Source organism: Macrobrachium rosenbergii, chromosome 52 (genome assembly GCF_040412425.1).
Source record: "Macrobrachium rosenbergii isolate ZJJX-2024 chromosome 52, ASM4041242v1, whole genome shotgun sequence".
Taxonomy (NCBI): Eukaryota; Metazoa; Arthropoda; class Malacostraca; order Decapoda; family Palaemonidae; genus Macrobrachium; species Macrobrachium rosenbergii.
Genome location: NC_089792.1, coordinates 7,228,359 through 7,256,310, shown reverse-complemented (window position 1 = coordinate 7,256,310; position 27,952 = coordinate 7,228,359). Strand labels below are relative to the sequence as shown.

General features: G+C 37.0%; 2 protein-coding genes across 2 annotated transcripts in view; both read left to right on the top strand.

Annotated features, from left to right (window-relative positions):
• Positions 1 to 2,160, top strand: part of LOC136833848 (SCAN domain-containing protein 3-like) — a 4,380-nt gene extending 2,220 nt beyond the window's left edge. The window contains exons 2-4 of the mRNA XM_067096149.1: positions 1,044 to 1,275; positions 1,410 to 1,550; positions 1,818 to 2,160. Of these exons, the coding sequence (XP_066952250.1) occupies positions 1,044 to 1,275; positions 1,410 to 1,550; positions 1,818 to 2,160 (716 nt within the window). The remainder of the gene's footprint in view (positions 1 to 1,043; positions 1,276 to 1,409; positions 1,551 to 1,817) is intronic.
• A 16,859-nt stretch (positions 2,161 to 19,019) lies between these two features.
• The window catches only part of LOC136833663 (2-oxoadipate dehydrogenase complex component E1), a 155,795-nt gene continuing 146,862 nt past the window's right edge, over positions 19,020 to 27,952 (top strand). Inside the window, exons 1-2 of the mRNA XM_067095831.1 lie at positions 19,020 to 19,360; positions 23,112 to 23,229. Coding sequence (XP_066951932.1) covers positions 19,183 to 19,360; positions 23,112 to 23,229 — 296 coding nt within the window. The 5' untranslated portion in view covers positions 19,020 to 19,182. The remainder of the gene's footprint in view (positions 19,361 to 23,111; positions 23,230 to 27,952) is intronic.

The window sequence follows — 27,952 nt, the reverse complement described above, 5'->3', positions numbered from 1 at the left end:
AAACAGCGTCAGCTAAAAGATAACACGAAGTAAAACTGATAAAAAAAATTGTTATTGTGGTGAGTGATTATAAGAAAGAAAGGAAAAGTGGAAATAAGTACCTCAAAATAGTAAATAGATCAAATTAAAAAGAGAGAACGAGATTGGTTACACATACATACTTGTATACATATATTTGGAATCTGTTGGTTACATTTTACCAGATACGTATGTAATTTTAATAACCGTAATGCCCTCTTAACTTCTAGTTTTCCTCATGCTTTGGAAACGCTTGTTACTACTAAGCCTAGATTTAAATCAAGAAAGAATTTAAGGTAATCTGATGCCCAGCCGAGATTCGAACTCGCGTCCGGGCTATCAGAACTCGTGGCCATGGTAATAATCGTTACCTCGTTGTCATACATATATACATACATACATATATGTAATCGAATACATTTTTCCCTTATAACACACACACATATATATAATATATATAATGTATATGTATAAATAAATATATATATATATATATATATATATATATATATATATATATATATATATATATATATATATATATATATATATATATATATATGTTACAGTGAATCTGTATAATCAGGGAATATATATATTCTCCGATAGGAATGTCTGATTCACTCAGAGGATATGTATATTCCCTGAAATTTTTAGTGAATATACATATTCCCTGATTATTCGGCCTTATTATTATGCAGATTCCCTGAATCGTGTTTGGTATGAAAGAACAATGAAATAAATAGCTGAAACGATAAACAAAGCCTTGTTTTCACAATGTAAACTTGAATGTAAACACAATGTAAACCACTGAACTAGCGAACCATGGTAGGAGTCCATCTAATTACCACCTTCCAACCCCGGTGCTATACCCCCAGTCATACGCCATCCTTCCTACTGTCAACACCATGGCAAATCCAACTGAGCGTGATTTAGAAGCACATTTTCGGGAAGAATAATTCCAAAGAAGTGAAGAAAGAAATCTGTCTTTCTTCCAAAAGAACAGTATAATGAAATTATTTCAGAACTGACAGCAATTGACAAGTCAGGCAAAAAGACGCCTCATGAATACTACCTTCTGAAGAAGTATGAGATCCTCAAGTGTGGTGATGTTCTCAAGTTGATTAGAAGACGGACTGCCAATGAAGATCCTATCTATTTTGCTACATCGGAGGATACATTCGACATTATTAAGCGTGCTCATATTGCAACTGGCCACGGAGGGCGCGATAAGATGGTAAAAGAATTATCTAAAAAGTATGCCAACATTACCCATGATGCAATATCTATTTACAAATCACTGTGCATCGAATGTCAGCGTAAACGTAAGCGACCAACAACCAAAGGGACTGTTGTTCGACCTATTCTGACAAAGAACTTTTTGGCTCCAGATCACAAGTTGACCTTGTAGACATGCAGGCGATGAAGCAAGGCAACTATAAGTGGATAATGGTCTACCAAGATCATCTTACAAAGTTCTGTGTATTGAGACCTCTCACATCAAAACGTGCTGCAGAAGTTGCGTATCAGCTGTTGGATATTTTTCTTTTTACTTGGTGCACCGGAAATTCTACAAAGTGACAACGGATCGGAGTTTACTGCTTGTGTTATTACAGAACTTAAACTGCTTTGGCCTGCTCTCGTAATGGTTCATGGAAAACCTAGACATCCTCAGAGCCAGGGGTCAGTTGAACGAGCAAACTGTGATATTAAAGATATGTTGGTAGCCTGGTTGAGTGATAATAATACAACAGACTGGACAGTTGGTTTAAAAATTTGTGCAGTTTCAAAAACTGTAGCTACCATTCTGGCATTAGAAGGTCACCATTTGCTGCATTGTTTGGATCCGATGCAAAAGTAGGACTGACAACTTCAGCTCTTCCACATGATTTAATTCACCGTCTCCAAAGTGAGGACGATTTGCTGGCAGTAATTACGGAAGAAACAACTTCAGATGAACCACCTGCTGTCGAACCAGTTACTGCTAAACCACCTGCTGTCGAACCAGTTACTGCTGAACCACCTGCTGTCGAACCAGTTACTGCTGAACCACCTGCTGTCGAACAAGTCACTGCTGAACCACCTGCTGTCGAACAAGTCACTGCACTGGGAGTATTGTGCACGACTGTGATTAGAGGTTAGTCAGTAGGGTATCCTTATGGTCGAACGGATAATAAATTTCCCTCAATACACTGTTTTTTTATGTTATTATGTGGATTGTAGTGAGTGTAATGTTTCTCTCTCTCTCTCTCTCTCTCTCTCTCTCTCTCTCTCTCTCTCTCTCTCTCTCTCTCTCTCTCTCTCTCTGCAGCTGTCGAACCACCTGCTGTCGAACAAGTTACTGCCGAACCATCTGCTGTCGAACCAGTTACTGCTGAACCACCTGCTGTCGAACCAACATCACCACTCTCCGTTCGTCAAAAGAATATTACCTCTCAGCGAAAACGTGCGTGCGAAGCACAGCTTTCAAGCTAAACGTATGGTTAAACGAAGTCGTCGTATTATGGACCGTGGAAACGTCGGGAACAATGTAACGATTCCGATACCAATGGTGGATAGGGTCGGGGGATCCAAGGAATATCATGGGAATAATTATGGATATTGACGAAAATGACAATTACACGATTGCAGTGAAGAGTGGTATACTGAGTGGGAAATATACTAGGAATCAGTTTGATTTATGTACGTATGAACTGTATTCAAAAGACCATGTGACAACCGATAGGATTGTTTTTCTTCGAACTGCTGTGCAGCAAGAGTCGAAGTCAGGTGGTCAAAGTTTCGCCAAATGCAACTGTGCTGGTTCAAAACGTTGTCAAACAAATCGATGTAAATGTTTTAAGCTGAAAGTTAAATGCAACTCACGATGTCATGCAAGTTTGCATTGTGAAAACAAGGCTTCGTTCTAAATATTAGAACGATCCTTATTATTTTTTTACTAGTTTTATTTTAAATGAGTATTTTGTGACAGACAAGTTTTATTTTCTGTTCATAATAAATTTTGTTACATCCAAGTGTTTTATGTGATAAATAAAATATTACAGAAGTGTATTACTGTTTTTAGTGATTTATTCCATTATTCTACCATACCATACAAGTTTACATTGTGAAAAACAAGGCTTTGTTTATCGTTTCAGCTATTTATTTCATTGTTCTTTCATACCAAACACGATTCAGGGAATCTGTATAATAATAAGGCCGAATAATCAGGGAATATGTATATTCACTAAAAATTTCAGGAATATACATATCCTCTGAGTGAATCAGACATTTTGCACATTCCAGAAAATATCAGAGAATATATATATTCCCTGATTATACAGATTCACTGTAACATATGTTTATATATATATATATATATATATATATATATATATATATATATATATATATATATATATATATATATATATATATATATATATATATATATATATATATATCACTGCTAACTACAATACCCTCTTAACCTCATATTCTTGCATGTGGACCTTAGGCTTTGAAGTGACAAGCATATCCAAAGAGCGTGAACAATTCGATAAGGTAAGAGGTCGCAATGGTTATTACAATTACATACATATCTGGTAAAGGGGGACTATAGAGAGATATATATATATATATATATATATATATATATATATATATATATATATATATATATATATCATATATCATATATGCAGTATATTTGTGCATATATATATGTATATATATATATATATATATATATATATATATATATATATATATATATATATATATATATCATATATCATATATGCAGTATATTTGTGCATATATATATGTATATATGTATGTATATTTATATACATATAAATATGTATATTTACATACATATTCTCCCTACGTATCGAAAGAGGCCTTTCCGGTTTAGCTGTGAAATGAATATGGATTAAAAGAGGATTATTGAAGCTTCCCCTTTTTTAATATCCTGTAGCCTCTTTCCTCTGGATAAAAAGACTCACTTCGATTGTTTATTTTCCTGTGTAGAAAATAACATTAAATATATCTATGAATTGTTTCTCCACCTTCGTTATATTATATATATACTGAAGAATATTATGGGTCATAATGTTGATTTTCTCTTTTAGAAGGGATGCGTTTGATCGTTTTTCGTTTTGATTAAATTTGATTAGTTTTTTGAGCAGAGACGGACAGACAGACAGACAAAGAGACAGAGGAACAGGGGAGAGAGACAGAGAAACAGCGGGAGACAGACAAAGAAACAGAGAAACTACGGGAAACAGACAGGGAGACAGAGAAACCGGAGAGACAGACAGACAGACAGACAAAGAGAGAGAGAGAGAATGACGGACAACCAAGAGAGACAGACAGACGGAGACAGACAAAGAAACAGAGAAACAGTTGGAGACAGACAGGGAGACCGAGAAATCGGAGAGACAGACAGACAGAGCCAGAGGCAGAGAGACAAAGAGAGGGAGACTGACAGACAGCCAAGAGAGAGAGAGAGAGAGAGAGAGAGAGAGAGAGAGAGAGAGAGAGAGAGAAATGGACTTGCAAGTGAGTAATGTTAAGAGGTCACTAGGTTTAGGGTTATGGTTAGGGCTAACCACAATAGGGGATTAAAAGGCCCAATTTATGTCGTAAAGGCACGGAATGTCAATGGACCAGATTTCAATGGAATTAGGTAAGCAGAAGTTCGGTTACAAAACGCTTTTGTGTGTTATTTGAAATTCTGGTCAGTAACCTATTCTCTTCAATTTTTTTTTTCGTGGAAATGTTCACTTATAATTATAAGAATTATTACATAAGCAGCTCTGTGTATTTTTAAATATTAAGACTGCAGCTTTGTGTATCTGTAAACATTAAGACTACAGCTTTGTGTAACTTTAAACTTTAAGACTGCAGCTTTGTGTATTTTTAAACATTAAGACTGCAGGCTTTGTGTATCTTTAAATAATAAGACTGCAGATTTGTGTATCTTTAAACATTAAGACTGCAGCTTTGGGTATTATTAACCATTAAGACTGCAGCTTTGTGCATTTTTATACATTAAGACTGCAGATCTGTGTATCTTTAAATATTAAGACTGCAGATTTGTGTATCTTTAAACATTAAGACTGCAGCTTTGCATATTTTTAAACATTAAGACAGCAGCTTTGTGTATCTCTAATCATTCATACTGCAGATTTGTGTATCTTTAAACATTAAGACTGCAGCTTTGTGTATCTCTAAACATTTAGACTGCAGATTTGTGTATCTTTAAACATTAAGACTGCAGCTTTGCATATTTTTAAACATTAAGACTGCAGCTTTGTGTATCTTTAAACATTAAGACTGCAGATTTATTTGTGTACCTTTAAACATTAAGACTGCAGCTTTGCGTATTTTTAAACATTAAGAATGCAGCTTTGTACATCTTTAAACATTAAGACTACAGATTTTTATCTTTAAACATTAAGACTGCAGCTTGGTGCATCTTTAAACATTAAGACTACAACTTTGTGTATCTTTAATTATTAAGACTGCAGATTTGTGTATCTTTAAACATTAAGACTGCAGCTTTGTGTATTTTTAAACATAAAGACTGCAGCTTTGTGTATCTTTAAACGTTAAAACTGCAGATTTATATATCTTTAAACATTAAGACTGCAGCTTTGTGTATCTTTAAAAATTATAAGACCAGCTTTGGGTATCCTTAAATATTAAGACTGCAGTTTTGGGTCTTTTTGAACATTATATTTAATTATGTAAGTATTCTTTTCCCAAACAATTCCGGTGTCGTAAGATTGAGAAACCAAATGAAAAAACTGGGGAGAGGATATCGTTCTGGGAAATAATAATAATAATAATAATAATAATAATAATAATTTCAACCTTATCGCTACTTTAAGAAATGCTTTACCTGGCCATTATGAAGGACAACCATTTTTCTACCTTTCTTATTTCAGGTCTTTTGAGTGGAAGGACCTCATGTTTAGCCATTGTTTCAGATAGAAAGAAAATTTTCCCATTAAGAAATGACCTGCGGGGTAATCTCAACTGCAAAATTCTCTCTCTCTCTCTCTCTCTCTCTCTCTCTCTCTCTCTCTCTCTCTCTCTCTCTCTCTTTTGTGACCCATGCTTTCACTTGCTTATTAGTGCTTTTCAGTATTTACGTAGACTTCGTTTATAGGCTACGTAAGCACTCAAAAGATAGTTTACACAATGACAAACTCTGCTTGTTTGAAAAGGAATGGAGAAATAGATTAGAAATAGAATTAAATTGGCTATTTTGTGTAATTTCAAGAGGACGGTGATTCGCAGACGAAGACCCGCGTGGGAGTTTGTAAAACCAGAATAACTGAAAAGTCACATTAAGGTTTGACTTCAATTTACTCCTGACGTCAGTCTTCTGACGTCAGTAACTGATGAATTCTTGTATGGATACTGCGCAATTGTTAGCGAGCTGTAAGGTATGATAAAACGATATGATGAAACAACGAACGAATGATTTTCATCGAACTTTGAACGTCATCAACCTCAGTCTGATCTTTCTCGAGCCACATTAATTTTCAGTCACTTTCCTTATTTAGACCTTGCGACACAGGCCTCCTTTCCCTGGGTGAATACGCAGTAAATATTTCTATTCCAATTCCACGGAATAGTTCTTGCTTGTGCTTGATTCCCAGTGGTCTGTCGGGAAGCCTTTTCTTTTTTATTCCTTTTTTCCTGTTCAGTTAGGGTTACGCAGCTTCATCCCTTTCACCGTAAGGTGCATTGTAGGCATTACTTAAAGTTCTTCGCAGCGTCCCTTCGACCCCTAGCTGCAGCCCCTTTCATTCCTTATACTGTACCTCCGTCCATATTCTCTGTCTTCCATTCTACTTTGCACCTTCTCTTTACAATTGTTTCATAGTGCAACTGCGAGGTCTTCCTCCTGCTACGATTTTAAAACCATTTTGCTCTCAATTTCCCTTTCAGCGCTGAGTGACCTCATAGGTCCCAGCTCTTGACCTTTGACCTGAATTTTGTATTCCATTCCATCCCTTTCACCGAAAGCCCTGACTGTCAGTTCAGTCCTGTTGATGTGGAAAGATATAATTTATTTGTCTTCTGGAAATCGACAACCATGAATTTTCTCAACAGTCTTGGTAAGGGAAATCAAATGAGGAATATTAAATAGTTTTATATGCATAAGTTTCTCTGTAAGGTGAGAGGATTTAGGCATTTCCTTGAACTTTGCTCTTAAGTTCTCGTACGAAACGAGCTGGTTTTCGCTGATCTATGAAGAATTTCAATCTTGCCCAGAGCTATTCAAACGAAAGAGCGATCTCTTTCGCAGACAATAACTATTAATATCTAGGGAAAGCACACATTTAGACATGTTTTTTCAAAGATACTGGCTGCATCCGTAGAATTTATTTTGTCTATTATTTGTTTATTTATATATCAATTCATTTAGTTATTAATTTATTTTTAATATTTTTCCTTTTCCTTATCTGACAAGGAGTAATTCTGATAGTCCTTCTAACAAAAATAAGACGAAAATATCATAGGAATTGTAATGCAGAGTCTCAGTGAAACAACTCCACATAGGAAGATGCTCTCATAACATTTTAGAGATTTGAGAAAAAAGTCAGAATTTCAGGCTGAAAAGCTGTTTATCCCATCTTACCGTATTCAGAATAGTTTCACCGTTCAAAAGAAGCGCATTTCAAGAGAAAGGTAAATTGCAACCGTGCCACAAAGCCAAATCTTAAGATCAGCATGTCACCACGAAAATATTGCCGATATGTCTGGCGAAACCTTCTTGCTTGCTTGCTTGCTTGCTAAGAAAGCCAGTTGAACACAGTCCTGAAGACATTTTGCGCTTACCACGTTCAATAGTGCATCTTAGTATATATTGTATTTCAACACGTGTGAATTGTGTATGAAGGGATAAGTAATTTCCTTCCTCTCTTCATGTACGCCAGGCTTTTGAGTTAATAATAAAGAAAATAGTTAGTCATATCAATACTTTAACTTTAAGATATTCCTGTTGTCTCCCCGTTATGAAGGGGCACCATTTTTCTGAGTTCCCTGCTCATCTTTCCGAGAGGGGCGCTCTGTGTTTAGCTATTGTTTCAGATAGAAAGAATTTTTCCCATTAAGAAATGACCTCCATGGTAATCTCAAATGCAAAATCCCTTCTCTCTCTCTCTCTCTCTCTCTCTCTCTCTCTCTCTCTCTCTCTCTCTCTCTCTCTCTCTCTCATCTATCATTATCATTACCTTCAGTATTTATTAAAATTCTAAAGTCACAAAAGAAATGTATTAAGTTCTTTTCCTACCGGAATCTTTGAATTAATTTGTATTTCCCTTTATTTGCTTTGAAGATCAACTCTCTCTCTCTCTCTCTCTCTCTCTCTCTCTCTCTCTCTCTCTTATCTCTCTCTCTTTGTTAAACTTCTAATCTTCAGTCTTCAGTATTTGTTAAACTTCTAATGTTATAACAGAAATGTATTAAGTTTTTTCCCTCTACCGGAATCTTTGAATTAATTTGTATTTCCCTTTATTTGCTCTCTCTCTCTCTCTCTCTCTCTCTCTCTCTCTCTCTCTCTCTCTCTCTCTCTCTCTCTCTCTCTCTCTCTCTCTCCTTGATATATATTATTCATAATAATGGTGCTACTCAGAAGGTAAATGATGGTATTTGTAGATTTGTCTCTGTTAAGAAAGAAACTCAACCCGTTTGTGTCAAAATTCCCGAAGAATTTGTAAACACCGAAGATGAGCCAAATTTTTTATTTAGTGGTGGAGAAAAATAGTTAGTGTTCAGAGAAATTATTTTGTATCGTCCATTTTTATTTTTTTATCTTCAGTTAGTGAAGATGGGAGGCGGTGTCCTCTAAAATTCAGAGAAACCCAGATGGCCAAAGACGTAACTGAGCAGTATGTTTATAGTTTCCTAAAAATGAAATAGTGGGTAAATTTGCCTGTTTTAGATAAATGTACATCTATGTTATGTGAAGGTAATAATACCATACGTGATATTATTACGAGATTATTTCTTGCTTTTTGTTCCCTAGTTTTTGCAGTCTTTTGAGCTCTTAAGCTTTTGTTCTCAATCACTGTTACTGTCATGACAACACTATCTTCATCCCAGAAGCCCTGACCTTTGATCCCGCCCAGTTGACATTTTTCAAGGATCCTGCATTGAAGGATATAATTGAAGTGGCTTCATCCATAGGGTACTTTTCATTTCTTTTAACCAGGCAATGATGAACATTCTCGTTTATCTAAATAGGACCCTCAGGTAAGGACCATCAAATGGATTTCAGTGCATGCGTTCCTCTCTTGGTTTTGAGACCTAGCCAACACTACTTTGAGCATTTTATGTTCCATATGAGACGAGTTGGTTCTCACTGAACTATGTCAAAAAATCATTTACCTCCTAAAACTGTGCAATCTCCCCTTGTACAAAACATAATAATAGTAACAATAATGATTGCTATCTGTCTAACTAGTAAACTTCACCATACTAGAAAATATTCCGATTGTCGTAAAGGTCGTATTTAATGAATACTGTAACAAAACCCTATTTGAATTTGTCAGTAAAAGTTTAGTAGAATTCGTTCATATTCACCTGAGGCGGACGTGAATTTTTGAAATTCAGCCAATTTTCTTAAGAAACTTTTCAGATCTCTATTTATTTTTCTTCTAGCTCAACTTCAGATATGTATGTCACTGAACAGCACAAATGACGTCTTTTCTGCTGTACCTCTGATCTGGAAAATGACAGTTCACACTTGCAACATATTGCGTCAGATGGTGTTGACACCACGTATGATACGCAATCGACAGGAAACGAAATAGACTGAATATTTAGGTTATTCGACACAAGAAAATTATGAATCCGGTTCATAGCGGGTTCTGCCATTTTTGTGACCTCGTTTGCATGAAACTGCCAAAATCACAATCTTTGGAATCAAGTGATAGCTAGAACGATCAGACACTTTCCATATACCCGGTAGCGGGAGTAGTACTGTCAGTGCACCTCACGTGGTGCACTGTAGGCATTACTAGCTGCAACCCCTTTCATTCCTTTTACTCTACCTTCATTCATATTATCTTTCTTCATCTTGCTATACACCCTTTCCTAACAATTATTTCATAGTGCAACTGCGAGGTTTTCCTCCTGCTACACCTTTCAAACCTACCTACTCTCAATTTACTTTCCAGCTCTGAATGACCTCATAGGTCCCAGTGCTTGACCTTTGGCCTAAACTCTATATTCCAATTCCAATCAAGTATTTTCCTGACAAATACTATTAAAAATAGCTGATTAAGAAACTTGATTACAATTATTGTTATTGTTCATCAAAAATGTGCAATTATATCAAAAAAATATAATACTGATAAAAGTTGAAAACCGAAAACAGTCTTTCGAAGGCCTGGACAGTGTTCCTCCTCAGTGATTGAGCTAAAAGGTATTGTTTAGCTTGAACATTGGGGAGGACACATTCTCAAGGTATTCAAAAGTCTTTGTTTTCTGTTTTATTGAGACGGCTTTTTGTCTGTCCGTCCGCCCTCAGATCTTAAAAACTACTGAGGCTAGAGGGCTGCAAATTGGTATGTTGATCATCCATCCTCCAATCATCAAACACACCAAATTGCAGCCCTCTAGCCTCAGTAGTTTTTATTTTATTTAAGGTTAAGGTTAGCCATGGATCGTGCGTCTGGCACTGGTAGAGGTGCCAGCCGCCGACGCATATTCACTTCCGCATCTGGGGAGCAACTGGGCGCTGCCAATTCGTGGGCGAGAGTTTCATACTGCAGCACATCGAGAGTTTCATACAGCATTATACGCTGTACAGAAAACTCGATTGCTCCGAAGAAAATTTGGCGCATTTTTTACTTGTTTAACTTTTGTCAGTAATACATTTTATTGCATAATTGTGGGTTTTTAATGAACAACAATTTAATTACGAAACAATTTTTAGCAGTTATCATTACTATATTGCATAGATAATACACCGCTCTTCTGATCACTCTTTCGCTTATTTGTACGAAAATTTACTTCTCTTTCATTCACTCACCATCTTTCAAACATATTCCACCGCCAGGAGAATGAGAAAATAAAGAGAAAAGGAGTAGAAAAATGTTACACTTCCAACATGAAAGAAGAATATCAAAATAAAGACCCTCCTGTCATTATTGCTGATCAAAGCAAAAACCTGTGACGGGTTTTCCCTACTGTTAGGAACGATCTATAAACCAATATCAGATTTATTGCACAGATTTAATTGTACAAAAATCGGTTTTATGTGGCCAAGGAAAAGAGAAATTCGGTTCTCCTCCTCCTGCAAGTTTTCCTTTTTGGGAAATGTCTATCGTTTGTCTCTCGTTTGTCTTCTCATCTCTATTTCTCTATTCTTGTTTTGTGACTTTTAACTCTCTTTTGATGACAAGGTATTTATTCCTAGAGTGATAAAAATATGGAACCAAGATCCCCACTAATCTTCTTAGTACTGAAGGAATTAAACCACAGAATGAGATCAGTACTTGAAATTTTTTTTTTTTATCATTTCTTAAACAATATCGCCATATTCTTTGGAAGTTTGATTTTCAAGTCAATAGACCCTGTGGGTTTGTTCCATACGAATAGGGTTCATCTTCTGAATAGTAATTATAATAATTAGTGTGTCATGTTTTGAACCCTACATTAGAAACCTATAAATATGCAATAAGTAAGTTCTCATTGAATGGCTGTTGTGAATTTCATTGACCAAAAAAATATTAAATTTCACATTCCTTTGGAAAATATCCATGACGAACGAACGCATGTGCCTCTTCTTCTTCTTCTTCTTCTTCTTCTTCTTCTTCTTCTTCTTCTTCTTCTTCTTCTTCTTCTTCTTCTTCTTCTTCTTCTTCTCAGTTTAATACATAGCCGAAGTTGCAGTTTTTAATGAGCCTTTTCCAACGGCTCATTTCACAGTTGGTTTTGGCAGATGTTTTGAGGACAGATACCATCCTGACTCAAGCCCTCCCCACGTATCCGGGCTAAAGAAGACGAACAGCTACCCAAGACCAGGAAAGAGCATTCGGTTAATAATTACGAGTAACTTCCTAAGAGAACCCAGTCTGACTCTTCGCTAATCTTGGCTTCAGCTTTAAGGCTGTCTTTGTGAATCCAAACAAAAGCTCTGTGAAATGCTCGACGAAGCTCTTTCCTTTTACCATTGATTATTGGAAGTCACCTCTTTTTGATACGAAAGAAAAAGGAAAAACTGAAATAAACAAGAAAAGTATCTTTTTAATATTTTCATGGAATGTTAGTCTTGATTTTTTTTTTTTTTAGTTTTCTGTAAAAGAAAATTATTGGGATGGCTATGTGTCTGTCCGTCCGCACTTTTCTGTCTGCCCTCAGCTCTTAAAAACTACTGAGGCTAGAGGGCTGTAAATTGGTATGTTGATCATCTACCGTCCAATCATCAAACATACCAAATTGCAGCCATCTATCCTCGGTAGTTTTTATTTTATTTAAGGTTAAAGTTAGTCATGGTCGTGCGTATGGCACCGCTATAGGTGCCAAAACACAGGCCACCACTAGGCTGTTGCTGAAAGTTTCATTTTCAGCGGCTGAGAGTTTCATGGACCGTGGCTGTGAGTTTCATACATCATTATACGTTGTACAGTAAACTCGATTGCGCCGAAGAAACTTCCGCATTTTTTACTTTTCTATTTCTGCTAAGTCAGATCCAGGCAAAGACAGTAATTGTCGTATGCTTTCATCCGTAGAGTTTATTTTATAATAAGTTACAACTTATCGAGAATCACATTACAAGCAAAGACTAAGTTACCATGTTTTTAATGAAACGTCATCGAAAATAAGGAATAAGGCAAATTTAAGACCACGGAAAGAGTCAAAATATAAACTGAATACAAATTTTTTTAATAAGATTTCGTAGATGTTGAAAGAAGAGAATATAATAGAGTAATTCAATTTGTGCCTAATAGATAAACTACCTTCTGGAAGTTTGTTTTAGATAATATTTAGATGAAGCTTATATCCATGCGGAACTTGTAGGCCTAGAGATTGAGGTTACAAACTGATAATAAAGGAAATAAATTCTTGACGTTTGTAGTTCCTTCATCCACTTAATATTAATCAATACGAAGATAATTAAACATCTTAAACAAGACTTTGACTTTATGCCCAAATGATACTTATATCTTAAACTGGCCTCTCTTACGTGCATGCAAAGTAATGAAATACTTCCCCACCCTCCCCACCATTTCCATATGAAACTAGTTGAATCAAATCTGAAATAGATAAAAGATATATGATGGTTTGCCTGCAAATCTATTAAGGAAATAAGGCTAACAATATTTGAACAAAACGATGAAGTTCCTGTTTGAAGGAATTCAAATGGCAACCTTTTTATTATTCGTATCATACCTCACTGATTTCTGACATATGTGCGTGTATGAGTGTACGTGTGTGTGTGTGTGTGTGTGTGTGTGTGTGTGTGTGTACAAATGTCTGAGTACAGGTATTAGCTAATTTAGTGATAAATATTCATCTTTCCAACAAAATAGTTTTTTTAATATCACCAACTATTTCACTGGTTTATCAAAGAACTAGGCATGGTCGAAACTAAAGTAATTGCCAAGAAAGTTTAGAAACATCCCTCTAAGTGCAAAATATTTGAACGTCCCTCTTTTTTTATGAATAAAATGGTTATTGCTTTTGCTATCGTTGTTACTATTTTTGTACTTTAAAGTAGTTTCATTTCTATATATACATATATACATACATACATATATGCATATATATACTGTATATATATATATATATATATATATATATATATATATATATATATATATATATATATATATATATATATATATCTTCACCACTAAAATTGCATTCATGCTCACATAGGTGCTTTTACATTTATGCATTCAGTTGAATATGAATTTTTTCTCTTATAAAATGTAAGTAAGAATAAGATCATCCTTCTCTCTCTCTCTCTCTCTCTCTCTCTCTCTCTCTCTCTTTCTCTTATATAAAAATCACTTCAAGGTAAACCTTCCTATATAAAAAAGATAAGTGATATATCTCTTAAATGTCCAGGTGATTAATGTAATGGCTACTAATATTTCTTTTTGGAAATAATATCCAATCTGGCTTTTTAAAGGAAATAATTAGTTAATTAAAATCTATGGGGAAGAGGGTAAAAAAGGGTAGAGAGAGAGAGAGAGAGAGAGAGAGAGAGAGAGAGAGAGAGAGAGAGAGAGAGAGAGAGAGAGGTTGCTGGGTTTAGGATCATGCAGATTGATATTAATTTTTTCAGCTTAAATTACTAAGTAAAAGTGAACGGGATAATTACCTTTTGAAAATTAGTTTTCTTAAACATAACAGATGACTAATCTTGCCCAAGTTCCCGTTGGTTTTGAGAAGGTGAGCATGACAAAAGGGCGTTAAAAATATTCTTTTTCTTTGTTTTGCTTTGCGTTTTTTCATTTTTTGACTTGTATAGGAATGCCGCCAAAAAAAAATAAATAAATAAAACTGGGCGCATTAATTGCACAAAGAAGTTGTCTTCCTCAATAAGTTTGTCAAGGAGCGAGAATTTTCAAGTTTCTGAATAGTCATGCCCGTTCAACAAATGGTACATTGCATTGTGTTTAATAAAAGATATACTCGTTTGGCGAATACTAAACAAGTAAATGAAAAATTAACCTTTAAAATTATCTTAACTCCTATGGATTGAGTCTTCCCGAAACATGTGATGTCCTCGTTAGAAGTTCTGGCAAAAAAAAAAATTAATAAGTAAATAAATAAACCACAATGTTTACCTTCGATCTGTTTCCTGTTAAGTCACCCTCGTAAATAAAGTCAGCATCATGATCCCCAGTTGCCCAATAAGTTCTTTTATCAAGTTCTTGATTGCTTGCCGATGCAGGTACGAGTATTGTTACTTGCCTGATCAAGCTTTCACGGATGTGCAAGCAACTGCTTCATCTTTTCTCTGATCTGGTAACAGAGAATACAAGGATTCTCTGTTACCATTGGTCTGGCGTTCTTAGAAATGACGAGAAGTATTTGCGAGGTGGATGATCTTTGTTTATGACTTTTCAGAAGAGTTTAAGCATTTGTGTATATCAAGATGATTAGGATAACTGTTGTTTTATTATTTTTTCGTTAGCGTGAAGTAAAGGAACTTTAAATATATATGTATATATATACTTTTAATTTGTTTTTGTTTTTTCTTCTTTTCTGTGATCCCTACTGAACATGTGTACCATCTTCCTCATCATGTAAATTATTTGAAAATTTGCTAAAATAACATTTTCTTAGAAATTAAAATATTAGATCTTAGACATATGTAATGAAAATAAAAACTGTAACCTTTAATTATCAGAACTTCATGGAAATTATTGGTTATATTTTTCTCATTGTACTTAATAATAACTGAACGAAGCCTTGAACTCCAGAAAATCGAGAAATATTGGAGACCACTCTCTGTCTTGGCCAAAGAAATTGTCAAACCTCAAATGTCTAGGTAGGCAGCCAAGCATTCCTATGGCTTTCTGAAAAGGGCGGGGGCGCTTCTTGTAATCTTTTTAGACGGTTATAATATAGATTTTCTCGGTTAAGAAGCTTATATTATCCAAAGACCAACAAGATGTCACTTAAAGAACGCTAGTTCCAAAAGACCCCGGGATCATAAGTTCTTGTCAATTCTGTGGTAGTAGATTATTTAAGGATAACACTTTTTAATCCAGTGAACTAAACTCTTTAGCTCTTCTATGCTACAGATCCTTGCAAATAGTGAAACTTACTTTTAGCATTTAATTAAAAAAAAAAAAAGGACTCTTTATCATTTCCTTCTAATCGGTTTGTAATGACTTTTGACCTACTATTGATGACTATGGAAACAAAACCGCCTCGAATTTTGTTTGCATGTGAAAATTCATCTTAACTGGGAGGGGCCACAAAAAAATCTCCGCATCTAGAATGTTTCCCTTGTGTTTGCAAGAAATCTTATTAACATTACAATGAATACTCATTAAGATTATAATGAATTACAAGTTCACAACCAAAAAAAAAAAAAAATTATGAACTTGTCTTGGTAAGTTGCCAAGATTCCCTCCAATCTGTATTTCATAATTAAAACTTGGTTTGGGTAAAGAAAATCTACAATTGTATGTATGAATCTCTGGATAGACTTTCGAGTCTTCGACGACGGCTTATGCAGTGAACTGTCTTTATTTGAGCTCTGTAACTTCGCTACCATTTTCTTTCAGCCTCTAATTTCATGGCTCGTAAAACTTATTATTCTCAAGGCACAGTCACGATGGCGTTGCTAATACAACGTATACAAACTGCCTTCCATGGCACTACTTATTGTTGTTATTATTATTATTATTATTATTATTATTATTATTATTATTATTATTATTATTTGGGATTAATAACACCTCTCTGTAAAAATTACAACAGTTACTAAGGACACAGTGATAAAAGATATCTGTATATTACTGTGGATATTATTTTACCCCAAAATCTTAAATTGCGATATGGTATTATTATTATTATTATTATTATTATTATTATTATTATTATTATTATTATTATTATTATTATTATTATCTGCAAACATTCACCAAGCTAACCCACAGACCAATAGTAGGAGGCAAGTTTCAACATAAATACAAAGATCTAGGAATAGAAAAGTATAAGAATATTGGTGAAAGTCACAAATAAATCACAATAACCAGATAAACAAGTATATTAATAAACAGTAGTTGATAGGTGTAATTTAGTTAAAGCAACACCCCATTTTAAACTGAGGTCATATCTTTCCTTGAACTTCCGACCATCAACATCCAAGACACATCCATTTTAATTGTAAAGAGGAACATATAGTTGATCCCTCTCCTTTGATGTCTAGTAGAGTAAGAGCCAGTCGCAACAGAGTGCTGAAGCTGAATTATAAATGCCTACCTTTCATTCTAACAAAGTCAACTACACTCAAGACGCCATTCAACGGTTCTCTGTTTATAACACCTAGGTTAATGATATTGAAAAATTGACAGTACTTGGTGTTATCCTTGGCTCCAGTCTTAATCTTTAGCATGAAAAGATGTGGCATCAATTGAAATATAGCATTTAATCCTACTCGAAAGTTTTGTTTTGTGCGTTTGGTTTCCTTTAACACAGGTTGAAATGAATGCCACATACTCCGGATCTTTTGCTATGCCATTGTTTGACTATCGTTTACCTTTTCCTGTCTATTGTCAACAGGATTCAGAGCCCTTTTTCTTGAGGTAAAGTTATTTGAGATAGTTCTTCCCTTTCTTGACAGTGATAATTATAATTAAGAATTCCATGGGTTTTTTTTCCAAAACGGGTTTTATTCCACATAAATTATTTCTTGAAGAAAATTTTATTATCATTTTATTACCAGAGCTCTCATCTTGCATTTTCAAGTACCAAAAATCTTTGGTTCCTTCTTGCATGAAACTGTGGAATAGTCGCCTCAGCAGGAGAGATGGCAGAAACACTCCGTAGTGCTATGCCCTTTTTCTGCTAAATTTATTATTATTATTATATCAGTAAATGAAACCTATTCACATGGAACAAGCACACATGGCCATTGACTTGAAATTCAAGCTTCCAAAGAATGTTGGTTTCAACCTCCCACCGCAGACCCCACACTGCAGTAGTAAATGATCATGATGCAGAGCCAGTGATTTTTCATCGCCCTGGGGCAGATGCGAACCCGTGACATTTGAGTGGCATGCCATGACACTAACCACTATACCAGCGGGCCAGCATAAAGTTTATTTAACCTATTTGTTTTTCGTATAGTTTATTTGCAGGTCTGATACTCATTTCACCTGAGTTCTGCTAATTTTTGTGGGATATTGAGTCATTTGTAATCGACATAGTCTGGTACTGTCCTGTGTTAACAAAACTTCCTGCCTCTGCCGTCACTCCCTCTTCCTGCAAGCTTAATTCCATGTTTATCCGTTCTCTTTATCTCCCTTTCCCGTCTTTATTTGGGGTTGCTCAGGGTTCTGTTCTCTCACTCGCTCTTTTGTCCTTTTTATCAGTGATGTTATCCTGTTTACTTCTGCCGCTATCCTTGCTTCTGCTGAAGATTCGACTCTTCTTATTTCCTCAATTACCTCCTAGTTCTCTTTATGTGGTCACACTCATCTGTTAACCCCAGTCCTGCGAGCTCCTATGAATGGGAGTCACAGAACTCGATTGAAGTGACTGACCCAAAGACAAAAATTCTACGTACTTCTTTGATTATCCTTTATGGGAATTTAGGTAAACTTCTCACTGCTGTCATCATTTTAGGTTCTTAGCTCTTTTTAATTCTTCTAATTTCGTCTGAGAGATCCCGTTGTCTAAATTGCTAAATTTACCTCATAAGAGTTGGGTGCATTGTTTAGATGCAGTAAATTTGTTCACGTCATTCATGAAGCTCTATGTTACTTAGTTCTCGGTGTATGGAACACTGCTTTTATATCATGGACAAAAATGACCTACAGATAATAATAATAATAATAATAATAATAATAATAATAATAATAATAATAATAAAATGTGTTATTATCACTACCATATCTCAGTCGAAAGTTGAAACTTAATACATGCATCATCCGAAACCTAATAATTAATTGAATACAGCCCATTTATATGAAAAGTTTAGAAGGGGAATCCTCCCCAGACAACCTCATCCTGGAGAGGAGAGAGGACAAATGCCCGTTTCCCACCCCACCTCCCCACTCCATAGTGGATTTCCATGGTTGCACTGTCACTGAATAAATTAATTTTACCCAGTCAGTTTTAAATGAGGGGAAAAAGTAACGAAAATCTTATTCTACAAAGACCTAGGCAACTAATAACAGATAGGAGCACAGCGAAGTGTATAGAGGAGAGAGAGAAACACACACACACACACACACACACACACACAAGGCAAAAGCTACATGCATCCATTATAGGGAGCCGTTACAACGATGACGACTTCATACTACTACTACTCCCCTCCCCGTCGGTCCTCCACCACCGTAATTAATTCCAAGTTCGCACCGTTCCCTTCTTAACGACGACACTCTCTCACTCCCTATTTACTCCAACTTAAGAAGAGACAGGCTTATGCATACCATTTGATAGACTCTAAATATCGTAAATATGGAGCGGGCATTGCGGGGCATAAGCGTAAACCATTCCAAAATGAGTTATGTAATGGCCATGTGGATACCCTCATTTAGAGGGACGTCTCTCGCCCTCAACCGGTTTCAGTGTAGGGGGTATCGTTCGTTAAAAGGTGTATATGGCTATACCCCAGAGATCCCCAGAGAATTCTCGCGTAAGTAGCTTAAACTGGGTATTTTGTTCTGGTGAACGTTAAATTGTTCTCTCGCTATACCCTAGGCTAGGGTATCCCACGCTACGGTAGGAAAACGTTTCACAGTTAATTTAGTCTTTGCCTTTTCAATTTTTAATGCATTGATTGTTTAATATGTAATTTTAGAGTAATGAATGGTCATTACCCAATATAGATATAGGGTTGGCCAGTGGTGAAATAGCCCATGGGATTCTATTAATTTTTGTAAAACTGAAGGCGGTAATTCTAAGCCGGCTGTCATGAGAGCTAGACTATGGCAATTGACGTTTTCCTATGTTATTTTACTTGCTGTACAAGAATCTAAAGTAATATTTTGTCGGAATAACTAAGCTGTCATTGACCTTTGAAGACTACGCGACTTGAATTGCCTAACGCAGGGTAGGTCTAAGCCAGCATTCATGGCAAGCCCCCTCCATAGCTATTACGGCAAAATTGTAACCAGGAAACACCCCTAAAAATACCAACATAACGCATACCTAGAGGTGTTTACTGGTTACAATTTTTGCCGTATTAGCTATGGAGGTGGGGGCTTGCCGCGAATGCTGGCTTAGACCTACCCTGCGTTAGGTAATTCAAGTCGTGTAGTCTTCAAAGGTCAATTACAGTTTAGTTACAACCGGCCGACAAAATATTACTTTAAATTCTTGTAAAGCAAGTAAAATAACATAGAAAAACACCAATTGCCACAGTCTACCTCACCGCGGACAGCCGGCTTAGAATTACCCTGAAGGCTGTTACCGCACCCCTTTTGGTAACTAAGTTTATGAGCCAAATGGGCGTCGTGTTTAGTACCAGCCTGGGAATGATGTTAAAACATAAACATAAAATCTTATGAATGTTACGGTTGCCAACTGGTGGGAACCAGGTTGTAGTAGTATCCTAGTCTTCTGTTTTACCGTTTAATATTAATTTTTAAGCTAATATTTGGTAATTATTTACCACAGACACTATAGGGTAGGATACTGGTGAAAAAGCCTATGGGTTTATATTAATATTTGATAAGGTTTAGGCAAATTCTGTTTTTATTTCCTTCGGAGATGCTTTATTAACCAATACAACACCTACCCCTCTCTTAATGTCGATTAGCCTATTTACAGCCCCCAATGAGAGATTTACAATTTTTGGGGGAGGTTTGAGTGTAGGGAAATGACTAAAAATGAACGAAAACTTGAGATATAGCCTAGGCTACAGTAACCTAACCTAAACTCACTTAGGACTGGTTGAAACCAAGCCACGGTAGTAGCCTTCAGTTTTGCCTTAATTTTTTTCTATGTTTAGGACAAATTCTGTTTTAATCTCCTTTGGAAACACTTCATTAACCAACTACAACCCCTTTCCCCTCTCTTACAGATGGTTATGGGGATCCCCCAGTGGGAAATGTACAATTTTGGGGGAAGTTTGGGGTTTGGAGATGACTACAGTAACCCAACCTAATCTCACTTAGGACACCATGTTTCATATGCTTTACCTAACCTGAAACTAAAGTTATGGCTTCTAACTGGGTTTCCTCCACTTCCTAGGGCCTGGTGACTTAGGCAATAATAGGGGTAACCTAGGATTTATGATGGAAATGAATATTAAAATCATTGGAATCACATTGAAAATTACCAGAAAAATATTTGAAAGTTATTAAAGAACTCACTTTTTGACTATGGATAGGCTGTGTTTCTTATCGAAATGGAGGGAGAATCAGTAACAAATGTTCATAAAACCTTTAATAATGAAGTAAGTGCATATCAAACAATATTATGAAACAAACCAAAAATAAAGATTCCAAATGAATTACACAAAATTGCACATGGGCAACTGTGGAATGACAGTATGAGTTGTGCCAGAAAGCATAGGCAGTATGAATGAGAACAGTCACAGAAAATGACATTACAATATAAATAAAGAATGATTATAAAACACCAGCAGCTCATGTTTCTCTTGTTGGTAATATCCAAAGAATTTTACTTAGGAGAAAAATATCATAAACAATGGAAGAAAAACTACAGATAATTATTTCATTTGGTTTTATGGCATTGTATAAATACCATTTATTTTCAGTCTAAGTCTCATGGTAGATAGTAGTTTAGGCCTAGAACTGTTTTTATTAATTACTTGAAATCTATCCTTGACCTAACCTAATGCCACCTATTGTCCCATAGATCAGCAATTAAGGAAGACCAGTGGAAACTTTATGTATTGTATGATTTAAAACAAAATTAGGTGAAAAGCACCAACAGCAATAATTATATACAAGAACAGGTGAAAACAAAATATGATTCAGGGGTATGATCACTAAAAATTGCAAGAAAAAATCATGAAAAGTAGGAACTATCATATATGGAAGCCATCTTTACAAAGATAGATCTACAACCTAACCTGACCTAAGCTAAAAGAGATCAAAAATAGTTTTCCTGTTGAGTTTATATTATTCTAGTAGATTTGGCACTCATTTCTGTCAGAAATGTTTGGACATAGTCTAATGGTAGTTGGGAGCCCAAGTAGAAAACTGGTTTTTGGAAGGAAAATCATAAAGGTATGGTGTCTCACTGTGGTTTGGTAATGGATTAACCAGCATTTCTGGGCAGACTGAATATCAAACTTATCAGAATCACAAGAAAAACAATAAAGAAAAATCATATTTACTCGTTTCAGAAATACTGATTTTGAAATCTGTAAAATAACTCATTTCATGATACAGAATTAAACTCATAATGAAATATTGATTATTGAGATTTCAACTAAAAAAGGAACTTAGGAAAACATTTTAATGGCACTGTTGCACATACAAAGTACTACTGATGACACATGAAATTATAAACAGTATTATGTAGTACAGTGCTCTAAACAATTATGTTAATGAAACATGATATACATAATATTGAATGTGCATATTTGTGTAGTTAGGTCATGTTATACCTGTTGGTATGGAGGGGAAAGACCATTTGGCACTAGCAAAAACAATTAAAACAAAGAAAGGAAAATTTGCACTGGGAGAGACATGCATCCTAATAATTTTCTGTTTTGCGAATATTTTGTAAAGACCCATTTAGTTATTCCCTTTAGTTATTTTCATGTCACTTGTGGTTTGTGTGTGTGTGTGTAGATAGTGCAGCACCGCAGGTAATCCAGTCTTGGCCAGTTGAGAGTTTACTGGGAGCAAACATTACAATGTATTCAGTATAATCATGATAGAATTTAGTCCTGAAATTCATTGTTACTAAATAAATTCCAGCATTTAACAGTTGTAGGGAGCTGTGGCAAAATTTTGACTCCCCATGTGATTGTATTTAAAATGATTATTCAGAAATGTTTGCATGCATTTTATACAGCCCATACCTATTTCACAGAAGCTTGGCAAGGTTAATGCTGTATTTGTATCATTCAGAAAGTCACTGTGCATTACACTTACTTGTGCAAATTACATGCTCACTGTGCGCAGTAAAAGGAAGAATTAAAAACTGGAGTTCATCCAGTCATCTGAGCTGAACTGTTATGCTTGGAACATCAGAATACACTACTTTACAACAATAGTTTTCATACTCAGTAGTTATGAATGTTTACATGCTTTTAATTTGCACAGTCATGATTTTTGGTTTTGTTGCTTGCCAAGAATTATGTCGCTTCATGTGCATTATCAAGAGCTTTATGACTGATGTAGAATAAACAATATTTTTAGGGTTTTATTTTATCTTCTGTTCTTACATTCCAAGTTCTTTTTCAGTTCCCAGTGACATCATTCAGAAGAGGGCTGAGGAGAGCAACCTATTTCGTTTTATCAGTTCATATCGTGAACATGGACACCTTCAGGCTCAGTTCAATCCACTCAAAGCTAATGAGAGGTACCTATTTTTCTCTTTGTGGTAATTGCACTTTAAGCAAGTTTGCACACATTTTTGGGTAAGTTTGACTAAGCTTAAAGAATTTCATTATTTCTTGATCATTCTTCTTGCTCATCTTAAAACTGTAACTCTGCAGTACTGTATTCTTTTTCCTGAGTTCCATGACCTCATTTTAGTTTTTTCTTTTTCTTGAGTTTGTCAGCAGCACCTTAACAGATGATATGGGATCTGGGTTTCTGATAAGGAAAAATGTCTGTTAAATAAGAAAGACACATTATAGCCTGTGCCTGAATAATTTCTAGATATCGTATAGATAACAATTCCTTATAGCTTCTAACTTAAAATAACCTGTACTTTACACATAACATTCAGTTTAAGGGACATATGTAAAAATGTATAAAAATTGGTAGCTAATAAGTATAAAAATTGGTAGCTAATAAGTAAAGAAGTCCACTGAGCCAGGGTCTATTAAGTTCGGGTGTTTATAGGGACAATTAAAGTGGCACTGTTACACTAAATAGTATTATGTTTTGGCTAATGTAGACATTAATATTATACATGTAATTTGTTTGCTAGGTAAAATAGGCCTTTGAAAACCTATGTAAGTAGTATGATGAGGTACTGTGGTAGCATTAGATCCACCACAGGTCATAGCAGCTGCTCAGCTTACCACTATTGTACTTCTCATTCTTTCAACTGAATTATCCTGGTTGATTGTGAACAGACTTTGACTAGATTTATTTTTCTTCTCATTATTATCTTCGATGATTATTGTGCATTAGCCATGATCACGTATTCTATATTTCAAAATACATTCCCTGGATACTTCATACAGCACTTAGTTCGCACGCGCGAGAAAACAACACTTACAACATTATCACCTTAATACCACTAACCCATAAAGAAAAAATTCTTAAACCACCAATTATCACCTCTGGTAACGACCGGTAAACAGCGCCACGCCCCCCTCTCCCGCTCAGCTGATCATCAGTTGTTTTCTCGCGCTCGTCGAGAGTGGTTCTCTCGGCTTCGCTTCACTTTCAACTTTAGGATTTCCTTATTCCTGTTTTGTCACCTGCTTCTTATTCCCAGTATGGATTCCGAAGGATTATCGTCACAGGACTTTGACAAGTGTGACTCCAGACGCAGCTGTAAAAATTGCAAGACTCGGATGAGTAGCCTGTCTAATGATAGACATTCTATTTGTAATTCTATTTGTAATTGTAGAAAGGGGGCATTGTACGGAGAGTAAGAAATGTGCCGATTGTGAACAATGGTCATCTGATGAGTTTGCCAGATATGTCAAACATCAAAATCTCTAGTACAAAAACGAAAATCTAAAGCTAAGACGGCTGCTATTCAAGGGGTTATCGAGGAGCCCTTAACCGAACCTTCTTCGGGTAATAGCAATGATGTTGTAAATGTTGCAGATGCTTCCGGTGAGCACCTGTCAAAATCTGATATAACTGATCTTTTTGATAAATCAGTCAGTCAATTTTCTGCATCTTTTTCGGATCAGATTGCTGAATCGATGCAGATGTCTTTTATTGAATTAGGCAATCTTTTAGATAGGAGATTAGGGACTGAAGATGATGATGTTTGTACCACTAACCCTTCTTTTTCAGACATTCCCCCGACTGCCTCGGTCTGCCATTCCTCTAATAAAGGAATTAATGATCCGCCTCTGCTTAACCCCCGAGAAGTGTCATGTCGGCATGGGGGGGAACCAGTTGGCCCGGTGCAGTCGGGTATTTCTTTTTTCCTGATATTATTAATTGTATTGATTTTGTTAAAGCTAGGCAATTAGGTTTAAATATTCCTGAGCAAGTAGCTCAACTTGTTTATTCTCAGCGATCTGACGTACGTCATGGTTCAGGTGTCGCATCTCAGGGTTTGCCGTGCAGTATAGATGCGAATCTTGATGGGTCAGTTTCTCAGGGTCATGGTGATGGTGTTTTTCCTCCACAAGGTGTTGGGTCGTCGCAGGTTTCTCCTGCACCTGTGGTTTCGCAGGTTCGTCCTGTCATTAGGTTGTCGCAAGATATTCTTGCTTCTGGGAGTTTGCAGGTTCCACCTGTGTCCGGTTTGTTGCAGGCTTTCCCTGCGCTGGGTTGTTCGCAGGCTTTGCCTTCGTCTGGGATTGTGAAGAGTCAGTCCACCTCTGTGATTTCGGTGTCGGGTTCATTGTCTGGGTCTTAATGAGGTGTTCTTGCTTCAGATATTTTGCAGTCTCACTCTTCCGCTTCTTTTTTCGCAGAGTTCAGCTGCTCCTTGTCATTCGCAGCTTCATCCCTCGTCTGGCGAGAGTAGTTCGCAGATTCCTTCTGCTTCTACTTCTGTCCCTTTGTCTTCGCTGGGTTCTTCACTTTCTTCTCAGGCTCCTGGGTGTTCGCAGGATTCGTCCTTTCCTCCTCCTCCTCAGAAGTCGGTTGGTTTTGATTTTTCTAATTTTCAGTCTGTTTCTAATGAGGATGATGCTTCGTCTATTGGGGATTCTGGTTCTGATTCCCCACTCGGAGGTTTTTAAGCTTATTTGGGCTTTCCATCCAGAATCCATTCCGAACCTTCCAATCCTCCGAAGGTTGCCTTAGAGAAGATTTATTCCTCCAAGGTTAAGGAGGGTAAATCAGAGCATAGAGTCAATCTTTACGATAGAATTTCGGAGGTTATCCAAGATGTTAGGAATAGATTTCAATCCTCACTATCGGAAGGTAAGGTTTCACTTTGTCCTCTTCCTCATAAGAAGAAATTATATTTAGCTCCGGATTCGCCTGATCTTGCGGGTTCTCCCAAACCTAACGTAGCTTTAGGTAGGCTTTCGGCCCCTGTTTCAAGAAGAGGTCTTTGAGCATCTCGTATGATGAATGTTCCCGATTAGAATCTTTAGGTCGTCACCAGCTGGAAAATAATTCTTTTTCTTTCTGGCTCCTTTCCACTCTCCTTAACTTCATTAAAGAATCGGGATTCGTCCCTCCGGATCCCTCGATCTTTGAGGCTCTCATTCAGTCTTTTTCCATTTCTCTAGTTAATTCCTCCAATATTGCTTGCCTCTATCGCTACCTTCCTTCAAGTCAAGAGAAGGGAAGGTATCTTATCTCATTTGCCTCCGCATGTACAGTACAACAATTCCAAAAGACCCAATTATTGTCCTCCCCCTTAGCAGGTCAGGATTTATTTGAGCAAGAGACTCTAGAAAGAGTCATTAGTGAAGTTAAAGATGACTCCACTACTTCAGCCAAGTTAGCTACTTCTAAGGCGGTCAAACTGCCCTCTTTTTCTTCAGCCAGGTTCCTCCCGAAGGCCTCTTCTGGTGGTTCTGGGGTTAATGTCGGCGCCTCTACTTGTGGCTCCGGTAGAGGTAGGGCTCTTATCGAGGCGGAAAATCTAATTTTGTCAATGCTTGTGCGGCTTCTCCAGCGCCGCAGGCCCTCCTGCGAAATCTCCCCGTGGGCGTCTCCTAGAGGACGGGGTTTTCGCCGCTAGGAGTCATTCCTTGTCCGGTTCAGATTGGCGGCTGTCTGTCCCTTCACTGGACATCTTGGAGGGACAAAGGTGTAGACTCGTGGGTGTGGAAGTCCTCAGGGAGGGGTATGTGATTCCTTTCCACACCCCTCCCCTCTCTCTGGGACTCCCATCACCCTCTATTCGTATTCCCTCTTCCATCAGAGGATAGCGCTGGAGGAGGAGATCCGAGCTCTTCAGCAGAAGGGTGCGATCGAGCCCACGTCTCCGTCTCCAGGCTATTACAGCCGCATGTTCGTGGTGCCCAAGGCGACTGGAGGATGGAGACCCATTATCGATCTCTCCATCCTAAACACCTTTATTGTAAAGACCAAATTTCATATGGAGACTACCCAGTCTGTCCTTCAGTCCATTCGGAGGGACGACTGGATGGTCTCCATAGATCTGAAGGACGCCTACCTTCAGATTCCTATTCGTCCATCGTCACGCAAGTTCCTCTGCTTCGTAGCTGGAGGCAGGGCTTGGCAATTCAAAGTCCTGTGTTTTGGTCTTACTACGGCACCTCAGGTGTTCACGAGGATAATGGCTCCTGTATCTGCTTTTCTCCACCAGGCCGGAGTAAGGATACTCCGGTACCTGGACGATTGGCTGGTTCTGGCTTCTTCAAGGAAGCAATGATCCGGCAAGGGACCTGGTAATAGACCTGTGTCAGACTCTCGGAATTGTTATAAATTTCGAGAAGTCCAATCTGACACCCTCTCAATCTATGACTTATCTGGGGATCAGGTTGGAGTCCTCGATTTTGAGGGCTTTCCCGACTCCCTTGAGGGTAGAAAGGTTCTTCTCAATAGCAGAAGAATTTCTATCCTCAAGGGAGCAATCTGCGGCATTTTAGAGGGTTCTCTTGGGCCATCTGTCTTCTCTGGCTCATCTAGTTCCTGGAGCTCAGCTTCGCATGAGGGCACTCCAACTGGCTCTCAGGAGGAGCTGGGACTTCGACGATGACTCTGTCCTGATCCCTTGGGACTCGGCTTGTCACGACGACCTTCTCTGGTGGATAGAAGAGGATCGTCTTGCATCAGGAATCTCTCTCGTGACCTCCCACCAGAGCTTCTGTTTTGGTCCGACGCCTCGGACGGGGTTGGGGCGCAAATCTGACGAACCACCCTAAAAGGGATTTGGTCCAGCGAGGAATCCGTCCTATCCATCAATGCAAGGGAGCTGATTGCGGTGGAGAGGGTCTTCACTTTTTCAAGATTTG